This window comes from Pocillopora damicornis, chromosome 5 (assembly GCF_964200805.1).
Source record: "Pocillopora damicornis chromosome 5, jaPocDami1.2, whole genome shotgun sequence".
NCBI classification, from domain to species: domain Eukaryota; kingdom Metazoa; phylum Cnidaria; class Anthozoa; order Scleractinia; family Pocilloporidae; genus Pocillopora; species Pocillopora damicornis.
In genome coordinates this window covers 28,328,181-28,338,952 of record NC_142674.1, presented here as the reverse complement: position 1 = coordinate 28,338,952, position 10,772 = coordinate 28,328,181, and the positions used below count along the sequence as shown (strand labels likewise).

Here is a 10,772-nt window from a genome sequence, read left to right as displayed (position 1 = left end):
ACTAAGTTGAAATCAATTAGCAATGAAAATTATCTAGAGAAGACAACGCTTACACCGGCGAGAAATAAAAAATGCCAGCGTTACGTAATTCTTACATAACCTTATGCAAAAGCACGGACCTAATTGAATAGAAACATATCATACAACGGTAGTTCAATTGAAAAAAAAAAAACAATATAAAATAATTTCGCAGTTACTTGACGATAAACAGAAAACAAATTCTAGTTTCTATGATCACGAAAGTGAAATATTGGGATCAAGTAACGTCATTCGTTAAAAATAGAAAAAAAATACTAGCCAGGAAAAAGCGTTGGGGTTCAACGTAAGCAGTATCTTGCTGTGGAAACGAGCTGAAACGGCGACTAGCTAAGTACGACTGTCACCTCAAAAACATGGCGTCTTCCTCGTTCCTTCCTGAAAATGGGAATTCGGTCGCTGTAATGCTTTTTTTGATGACGTTTTGTCCGTGTTGCACAGCTGATTTACTAGATTCAAGTCTTTTCAGTCAAACATTAACCAAACTAGCTTCAGATGGACTTGGCGTCTCTAATTTGCAGGTAAGATCAAGATTCATAGTTTGGATACACGTGAAGTCCTTTCAATTCCTGTGTATATCAAAAACGTTTTGCGCAAGAAAAATTTGTGTAAATGGTTACGTCCTGCAATGTATTACTGCCCACCAACAGCATTATCTGGCAGAGAATTTTATGTCATTTCTGCTGCTAAATAATTTAACTAATTAAGTAGTGTTTATAGGATTGAAATAGATCATAAAAATAGTACGTGTGTACCAGGCATATTAAAAATTTTTGTAAAAAGAAAAAAAAAAGTTGGCACTGGCTAAAAAATATTTTGTTGGACGTTTCGACTACTTAACTGTTGTCTTCTTCAGCAGAGATAAAAAAAGCAAATATCTAACGGCGTCCTGCTTGGTATATGTCCACGTGTATGATAAAACTAAATCTTGAAGGAATTTTTTAGTGTAACCATAGTCTTTAGAGTATTTTTACTGGCTCTAAAAATTCTTAATGTTATTTTGCATGTTTGGTAGCGTTAAGTGTTCGTTTAGAGCGTTTCTGTCCCGCATGGAATACCAAGCTTCAAGAATTAGTCTTTGTCGCCACGCCGATGACCTTTCAACAATTTCAACACTCTCCAAATCTATTTGGTGACTGTAAAGCATATGGTGTTTGGCCAACAGAGAGTTTTCATGCAGTGTTGCTGAGGCATTTGTGTGTTCTTTCACGCGTGTTTTTAGTGCGTGCGATGTTTATTAGGTTGGCGGCCATTGTGATTGAAATTAGCACGGTAGTTATTAGCGGCGAGGGCTTTCGCTACTCGCTTAGTTTCCCGAGACACTTCGTCCTTAGCGGAAGGATGTTCTTTGCGCGATCCATGAGAGTGCGCACGACCGAGTTTTTGTACTGGGGATGGTGGTGTGATTTGAAAACAAGGTCGGTGTTAGTAGCTTTCCTGTAGACAGGCACAGTGGTCGTGCCATCTTCTTGTCTGGTTTTTTTAGTGTCAAGAAAGCCAGTGGAACCTTCTGATTCTATCTCGATTGTAAATTTGATGTGAAGGTTGATGGAATTGAGGTGTGAATGAAATTCATCTACGTGTTCCCTTTTTACACACACGTAGCTGTCATCTACGTATCTAAACAACCATTTGGGAGTAACGAAAGCCCTCGCCGCTAATAAATACCATGCTAATTTCACAAACAATGGCCACCAACCTAATAGACAACACGAAATTAATGATACCAACCAGCGCGGCTTGGTTATCCCGCCTTATACCAAAGGATTTTCCGAGAGAGTCACTAAATTTCTTCAAAGTTTCAACATCAAAGTCGCCTATAAGCCTATCCGCTCAATCCCGACCGTAATTAAAAAGCCAAACGACACGATGGATCGAGAGAGAGGCTTCCAGAGGAATCGTGTACAAGCTCAAATTTAAAGATTGTGATTGTGTCTACGTTGGTCAGACATCGCGCGCACTAAAACACACAGCTTTTATTCTTGTTACCGAAATAGATCATAGTTTTCATACAGTTTCATGTTCCACGATCCAGCTCCAATGAGCTACACATGATAGACAGGGTCAGTTTTTAGAAGTGCCACTAGAGAGGAGTACGTACACAAAAACCTACGACCGGTCACGTTTGCCACAGATTTCCTTCGCTCCACTCAATAAACACTGTGCAATCATAAAGATATCAAATATTGACAGGGAAGCTGTGGTGTTGAGTTCTTTACAGCACTCTGTTCAGTTAGCATCCACGCTTCTGGAATTTCTAGTCCACTATCCCTGTTGATGTTGCTAGGGTGAAGTCTTATATAAATTGCCTCTTTTACGCTGCGCGGGTAGTAATAAGGATCACGATCAATCCAGATGGCGTAGTTTACGGGATTCCCTGTAGATGCGGCAAGGTGTACGTCGGAGAGACTGGAAGAGCTACGCAAGACAGAATTAAGGAGCACGATCGAGACATTCGACTCGCCCGTAATGAGACCTCCGTCGTTTCAGAGCATGCCCGCAACACTGGACACAAGCCACTCTGGAACGAAGTAAAGTTTATTGATCGTGACCCTTATTACTACACGCGCAGGGGCAAAGAGGCAATTCATATAAGACCTCACCCTAACAACATCAACAGGGATAGTGGAATGGAAATTCCAGAAGCGTGGATGCCCACGATCAAAAAACGCAACAACAGGAGAGCCGTGCGACAGCGGACCGCCGAGGGAGCAAATCACTGAGTGAACAGCAAGTATCGAAATGCACCAATCAGAGCTGTTGTAAAAACAACTAATCACAGCAGAACATCCTGCTTTAGAAGATCACGCATGACCAGTCGACCTGGTCGTCTGAAGAAGACTATCAGTATGCAGTCGAAACGTCGCGTCTACATCACACGTGACTACATCGTGAGACAAACCAAAAAATTAGCTTTTATTATAAGCAAATAATAAATAATTTTCATCTTCATACCCGTTCAAGTCCTTCTTGCTTAATCTCAATCTCAAAATCTATCTCTTCCACCAACCATCTCAAACTCATTTTAAACGCACCAGTTCAACTGACAGTACACCGGTGACATGAAAAGAGTCGTCACGTCAGTTGTTTGCTTCTTTTACAAATCCTAGTTTTTCCTTTTTTATCTATTTCTTCTTGTAAATCTTGATTATCTCTTATCTAGGAGCATTTTGACAGGTTAAAGTTTACAGAGACAGTCGTGGATGGCAGTCAACTTATCCCCAATCTAGCAGCAAGTATCTCAAACAAATTCAGAGACAGGTTTCACGTTGTACAAAGGCTTAAAACAGCTGTTGAGTCCTCCTGGCCCACACCTCCCTCATCAATCCCGACAGAATGCTGTCGAGTGTCAAGTTCATCTAAAAATGTAGAATATGACTCCAGATTTCGCAAACGACTCGACATATCAAGTGCGTGCGTAAAAGTATCCCAAAATGCTCCCCCATCACCTAAACATGTCGCCAATTCAGTGGTGGAGGAGATGAAAAGTATTTTGCAAGATAATCCTTTCATCAAGTGGCAATATTTTGCATCAGAAGAAGGCACGTTGGCTAATTACCCTGCATTTGAGGATACGGAAGATTGCAGATCTTATGATCCTCGTTTCAGGCCATTTTACGTGGAAACGGCCACGCCGAAGCCAAAGGATGTTGTTCTTGTTCTCGACACCAGTGGATCGATGAAAGGAAGCCGGCTAAGGATCGCTAAGGAAGCTGCTAAAACTTTTCTGAGTACAACGAATCCCAGGGACAGGGTGAGTATGAGGAAAAGTTTGTGTATATGAGAGTAAAGCATTCTGCAATCGTTTGATGATCCTATTTCACAACGGAAATAAAAGGAAAATATGTTTTACACATTATTAGATTTCCTTCCCCTTTAACCCTAATACAATTGAGAAGTGATCTTTCACACAGCATATACTAAAGTGCTGAATAAAGGACTTAAATGAATGATCAATTGATTCGCCTAACTATTGAATGAGTTGTCAACAACTAAAACACGGTGATTTGCCAACGCTATGTTTGCATGCTAGCTAGGTAGCTGACTTAACGATTGACCCAACGACTTACCACCGCCTGACCTCAGGAATTACTCACTCACTGACTTATAGAATGCTTTGACGAAAATATTGTTTTCCCTTCTTTATCATAGATCGGAATAGTAAGCTTCAGTGATAAAGCAGCCACACCAATAGGGTACAGAGGTGATGGGCGTGACTGTCACAGCGAACGTTTAGCAGATGCCACACCAATCAATATAAAATACATGGACAGCTATGTTGATTCACTGTCTGCTGGAGGTAAAAATCAATCAGTCCCTGAATGTGATCTTCATGACATCTTCACTGATTACCAAAGCAAAGTCGACAAAATGAGAGTTTTAAGTTTTGTAGGTACAATGTTGAGTTATGCCAAATTTAGCTTGATCTGAGTCAATTCAGTAGTTTGCAGCCTTTCTCATCCATGTGTAAAGTCAAAGACAGCTTCTAAGGCTCTTCATGAACTTATGATAACCATAATCCTGTGGGTTTTTTTCTTTTTTTTAATTCAGGAGACACTCAATACTCCAAAGCTTTCCGCTCAGCCTTCAATCTACTGAAAGGTTCCTCTTCTGGAAGAGAAGCCTCAAGGACGAAAGTCATAATCTTTCTAACGGATGGTAAACCAACCGACGAACCAACGGAAATCATGCAAACAATACAAACAAAGAACGCAGAGCTTAATAACAAGGTGGTAATAATGACGTATGGGATGGAACAGGACTTACAAATCCTTCGAGATATTGCTAATCAAGATGGTAGACGATATGGAGTATCGCAAGCCTCTGACGTTACTGTAAGTACAACCACCGTATTCACGGCCCTGTCAATAGCGCAGGATGAAGAAAAATCTAGGCTACCCATAAAGATCCGAACCTTAAACCTTCCAATTTGGTAATCGAGAGATTTTAGCCGTGGTGACGTTTCACTTTTACTGTCACAGGAGGGCCGACATACCTGGCCAGAGCTATGCATGCAGACTTGATTTCCATAGCCAGTCCTTTTACAGGAAATCCTCAGCATTTTCATTATTTATCCATCAGTTCAGAAGCTTCTAAGCTAACAGGAAATGTGAAGACATCGCATCCTGTTCAATAACAAGATAAATGAGCTTAGCTTGGGGCAAGGGATCAAAACAGTATTGATTACTTGTACTCAAGAACAACTGTGTAGACATATGGAAGCTTAGTGTATCAGTTGTCCTTTGGAAGACCTCCTTAGTCATTCACAGAGGGCTGAAGTTAAACTTCTCACTACTTTCCTTTTATTATAGGCAGGGAAATTTACTTACGTGGGAAACACAGAAAATTTGCGAAGAGACCTGGCAACGTATTACGATTTCTTCTCTGAAAACTTAGTGCGCGATGCACCAATCATATCCATTCCTTACATTGATGCTTTTGGCACGGGTAAGAGTCCGGTGTAAAAGTAGCAGATAAAATAACGAGTTACAGCTGTTTTTGGTATGTTAAACTTGTACAATAATCAATGAAGGGCTATTATAATAATTAATTAAATGTGTAATCATGAGGATACAAGCCGATCAAGAGGTTTGATGTGGTCGACTGGTGCCGCAAAAATGGTCTCGAGGTGATTCAGTCAGCCTTTTCTGGTTACGGTTTTTAACCTAGTTATGTATTTTTTTTAAACACCTGTTTCTTGGTCTTCCTCAGCCCTACAACCCTTTGTTCATTTCGATTCTCCTTCAGCGCAAGAGATCAAAATTCCTCTCTCGAAGCTCACTTGGTGGGAAATCATTTCTGCGTGACAAAATGAACACTAAGATCATTACAGCAAAGTCGTCCAAGACCATGCATGTAAAGGAGTGTGAAGGGCAAGTTAACCATTGAACTTGTATATCTATCTCGACAGGTCTGTTAACTTCCATAACACTCCCATGCTATTACCAAGGGAAATTCATCGGTGTTGTTGGTACCGATATTAGCATGGAAGACCTTCTATCGGAAATCACATATTTTCAGAGAGGCCAATCAAGCTACGCTTTTATGGTGGACAGTTCTGGGAGGACCATGATGCACCCTCTTTTACCAGCCCCTTCAGATGCATTCGGTGACCCCATTTTCATGGATATAACAGCTTTAGAACCTGAACCCGAGTTTACCTCAGTGTTTCTATCAATCAAAAGGTAATGGGCTCTTCGAAGTAATTGCTAGGGCCAAAACCCATCGTAGCTTCGCTATGAAGGAGAAAGGCAGCTAAGAATAAGGAATTTGTTGTTGTTTTTATTGGGGAAAGGAAAATTGAAACTAGTTTCGATGTATTTCCTCTGAATCGATTCAAAACAACGATAAAAAAAGAGATGAAGATAGAAATACGAGAGATAGTAAGTTTTGAGCTCGGTAAAGAAATAGAGAAAGATGTTTTTTCGTCATGTCACGAACGTGGGACGGCAATGTCGAAAGCGTGATGTTTGTTGATAGAAATACGAGAGATGGTAAGTTTTTAGCTCGGCAAAGAGATAGACAAAGATGCTTTCTTTTTCGGAATCCGAAGGTCTCAGGTTCGATTTCTTATGGGGACTCAAAATTTTTTCTTTGTCCCACGCTCGTGACAAGACGAAAAAACATCTTTCTCTAAAAAAAGAGAGGTACAGGAAATCTCGTCCGAATCTAGGTGCTTTGAATTCGATTTCTTTTATTATAGAAACAAAGGTCTTATGCAGTTCGAACGAAATACTCATTAACAAGTTGAACGTAAAGCAATTGAATGATTTAATCTTATCTTTCCCTAAGTGGTAAATCCGGACAGAAAACATTTCCATCAAAGCGTTTCCTGGCTCGTGGTGGACAAGTGGAGGAAGGAGTGACAGTTGCAACTTATCGATCAACCTATTTCTGGGAACCAGTTCAGCACACTAACTTTACTGTTACGATTGTGGTTAAAGATGGCGATAAGGATGAAACACTGGACACTCAGACTATTCCTTCCGGTAAACCAAAGCATCAATAGAAAAGATGCAAATTATCAGAAAGATATTGACTGACTTTACGTTTCCACGTTAACGACTGACCTTATAGATCCTTAAAATGCAACCTTATATTTTGATTGAATTCCTTCACGTACATGTTTGTTGTACCTTTAAACATTTCGCGCTTTTCTACGCAGATTTTGAATTTTTATACCATCGCTTGGACTTGGTGAAGCCGGATTCGCCATGCGTTCACTTTTCAAGATATGCAGCAAAAGGTTTGTAAGCCCCCCGCCCTTCCCCATCCATGAAATGTTATCGTCGTCATTGCTATTTATGCTCAATGATTTTTAAAAGATATCGCGACTCTTAACTGCTGCATCATATTATAGAGCAATATCACAACCCTTATTATTGTCACAGATTCAACAGTGGTAAAGTTTAGTGCAGAAGCCTTCACAGATCCATACAAATACCTTGGACTGGATGAGTCAGTATCTAAAGTGAACGCTTACGAAAGATTTATGAAAAGTGCAAGAGCAATCAACCCCGGATTTAAAAGTGGCATACGTAATACAGTCTTAGCTACCAAGAAGGTAGAAGATATTTGGTTTCGAAAAAAATCGGAGTACACTAAATATCTTGTTTGGAGATATGTTGGCACAGCCAATGGTGTTTTCAGAATGACACCTGGAACTTTGCTGGCCAAATCTTACGATCCGAGGAAAAGACCATGGTTAGTAGTTTAAGGTTATAAAATTTACATTGGGAGTATGTTTCACATTCTTCCATCGTCTTTTAACTTTAAAAAGTGTCTTTGGAGTCAACCAAGCTTTGTCTTCCATCCTCTGTGTAGACATCATTCGTTCACAAACAGAAAAGTATGATGATCCACCCGAACGTCCCACAAACCTATGCTATTGGGCGATAAAGCTTTAATTACCATATGATATATCAAATTATCATTTCACCTTTGTCATTTTTTAGGTACCACACCGCTCTCAGCAATACGGGGTCAGTTGCTCTCTCCACGCCCTATATAGACGCCTTCGGTGCAGGAATGGTGATAACTGCAGCCCACACCCTCTACCGCTGTGAGACAAACAACCAGCATAGTACAAATGATAAGGTTATTGGAGTCATGGGCGCAGATTTCCCCTTATCATACTTTCAAAAGTAAGCATATCATATTTTGTAGACCGCACTTCTATTACACAGCTACCATATCTTTGTGTCTATTTCACTCTGTGCAAAACAGATCATTCTATTCTTATTCCAACCATAGATACTTAAAGTACCGAAGTGACTTCCTTTCCAGGCTAAGACCGTTTAAACCGAGGTTGTCTTGTTCTAGATTTTGCCTTAATAATAACTAAATACTTTTGTTTCAGACTTCTGACAGACACATACCCAAGGTGTGAGGAGAGCAGCTATGATTGTTTTGTTTTGGACAGAGCTGGATTCCTAATCATGCACAATGATTTCCTACAGCCAGATATAACGGCAAAAACTCTGGAGTATGTCCACATCACAGAAAAAGAGAAAGACATTTCCGAAGATCTGATACAAAAAGGTTTTTTGGTAAAGAAGGAATGTCGAAATTTGGAGAAAATCGGCTTGCAGAGCTTTTACGAGCTAAAGCTTCCATTTCAAGGAGTGAGTACTCTTGAGAATGGACAACGTTGCAAGAAGTATCAGCTCTTGAAAGTTGGTGGAAGTAATGCCTTTTTGGGTAAGAGACATGGGAAAAATCTGACAGGTGTGCTAGAATAAAAAAATATATTTAATTTACGCTGAGAACGTTTCTTTTCTCTTTTACATCAACAGGAATCATATCAAGGGAGGGCTCGTGTTCATCCAAGACTTGCAGCTGCTCCACTAACAAAGAATGTTCCAACGTGAAGGGATTGACTTGCGAATGCCCTTGTTCCTCACGCCTTGAATTCCATTACTGTAGGAGTGAATTTCCAGCCAGCAAGTAAGCTTATCATGTTGTGAAAAGCTGATAGCACTGGGTTTCGTATGTAAGCTTAACAGTTTTATTTTCTTGCAGTATTTCCATTTGTCCCGTGCCAGCGACTGTTGTTCTCTCTGAGCGAGTAAATGATCCTTCAGTAAATGGCTTAGGGAAATGTTTCGACCCACAATGTGACAAGAAGCCTGATTCAGAGTCATGTGACGGAGTCGTGGGCTGCTATTGGTGCGTTAGAGATAAGTTCAATACTCCTCTTTCCAAGAAATACTGCGCAGATATCAATACCTGTTATGGTGGCACACAAGGTATGTCTTAAACTGTTTATTCGAAGACACTTTTTCCTGAAGTGTGCATCAAATAATGTATGTACTTTATTGTTCATTCTGCAGGCACAAGAGCCCCAGGAAGCCGTAATATTCCAACCAACCCCACCAATCCAGAAGATGACGACGATAAGGGTGGTCTCTCGGCAGGTGCCATTGTCGGTATTGTTCTGGGGTCGATCGCTGTCATTATTGTGCTTGCTTTCATCTTTGTTAAATGTAGCAGAGAAAGTACTCCAAAAACGGTTGCAGCCTTGGCTCCGGCTCCAGCAGTGGAATACAATGCACTGCCGCCTACCACCCATCCATCAGAATGCGCATACCGACCTGAGCCTGGTTTAACTGTGCATAGCGCTAGTGTAAATATACCGCCACCTCCCAGTTATGATCAGGCAATGTCATCTTTTCCTACCGCTTCTGCACCGCCCCTAAAAACGTTCTTATAGGAGTGTGCGTTAGCGTTTACTAGGTTATATGAAATTAAGGAGAGCTTGGTAATGCATTCACTTTACCAGGAGTGGTCCGTAAACGAAAGTATGATCCAATGACACTTTAATACGTTCTGCCAGATAAGAGACGATCCGACCTCTACTATTCTGACACAGATCCTGCTCTTAATCTGATGCCGGTGGTGTTTCTATATTATATCATACGCTCAACAAATTTTAGTCGAGTCTTGTCAAATCGAACCTATTAAAGGCACACGCTACTAAGATTTAGGAAATGAACGCTTCGCATTCTTTTCACTACAAGGTTCTCCATGTTTTGTAATTCTGGTTAGAAAAATTTCTCTTGATTAACAGTATCCGACGACAGTCACCCCTACGAGAGGAGTCATTTATTAAGCGATATAATATCTATACTATATCATATTTCAAGTATAACTTGTTTCAAATATAGAAATGAGAGCTAAAAACAATTCTAAGGGACTGTTACAGGCAAGGGAAAGAAGGGGGATTATTGTTTTTTCGTAGCACTGAAAGTAAACATTTTCGAAATTCAAACAAAGCCTCTAATAGGGTTAATGTTTAGGCTTTACAATCCAAGCTCAGATCGACAATCAGCATAATAAATAAACTGTGTTGGAAATAGAAAATTTGATATCACTGGGTGACCAACTTAATGTAAACAACAGATGTAACGGTAGCATTGATCGTTTACCAAGAGTAACAATGTCGCTTTCTGTAACGACACAAAGATATGATAAAATACGATTGGTCGATTTTATTAAGTCTGTACATTCTTAACCCATGTTTCCTTAAAATGATATTTGTTGTGAAAGACTTTCGCTCAATGAGGTCCCCGTTTAGTTCCCTATCCTTTCTCCCTTGGTAAGAATGAAACTAGTTCGAGTCTCCAGCCTAGAATATAATAGTTTCACATGGTGTATCGCAAAAATTACCTTACTCGAAATCAGCCAGGCCTTCTTTCTCTGTGTTCGCCAAGATCCGCACCATATAGACGACTTAC

General features: G+C 40.3%; 1 protein-coding gene across 1 annotated transcript; it reads left to right on the top strand.

The window, feature by feature from the left end:
* The first annotated feature begins 266 nt into the window (after positions 1 to 266).
* On the top strand, positions 267 to 10,529 carry LOC113684836 (VWFA and cache domain-containing protein 1-like). Its single transcript, XM_089207052.1, has 14 exons — positions 267 to 557; positions 3,200 to 3,790; positions 4,189 to 4,336; positions 4,588 to 4,871; positions 5,349 to 5,484; positions 5,948 to 6,221; positions 6,829 to 7,025; positions 7,202 to 7,282; positions 7,428 to 7,740; positions 7,992 to 8,180; positions 8,396 to 8,736; positions 8,832 to 8,982; positions 9,058 to 9,284; positions 9,369 to 10,529. Exons 1-14 carry the CDS (start codon positions 393 to 395, stop codon positions 9,746 to 9,748), a joined length of 3,477 nt encoding a protein of 1,158 aa, XP_089063178.1. The 5' UTR covers positions 267 to 392; the 3' UTR covers positions 9,749 to 10,529.
* Positions 10,530 to 10,772: the final 243 nt, after the last annotated feature.

Excerpts from the sequence above, each read along its gene's own strand:
- LOC113684836 (XM_089207052.1), top strand. The coding sequence starts at position 393 with ATGGCGTCTTCCTCGTTCCTTCCTGAAAATGGGAATTCGGTCGCTGTA. Across the intron at positions 3,791-4,188 it reads CAACGAATCCCAGGGACAGG|ATCGGAATAGTAAGCTTCAG; the intron begins GTGAGTATGAGG and ends TCTTTATCATAG. Across the intron at positions 8,181-8,395 it reads CCCTTATCATACTTTCAAAA|ACTTCTGACAGACACATACC; the intron begins GTAAGCATATCA and ends CTTTTGTTTCAG.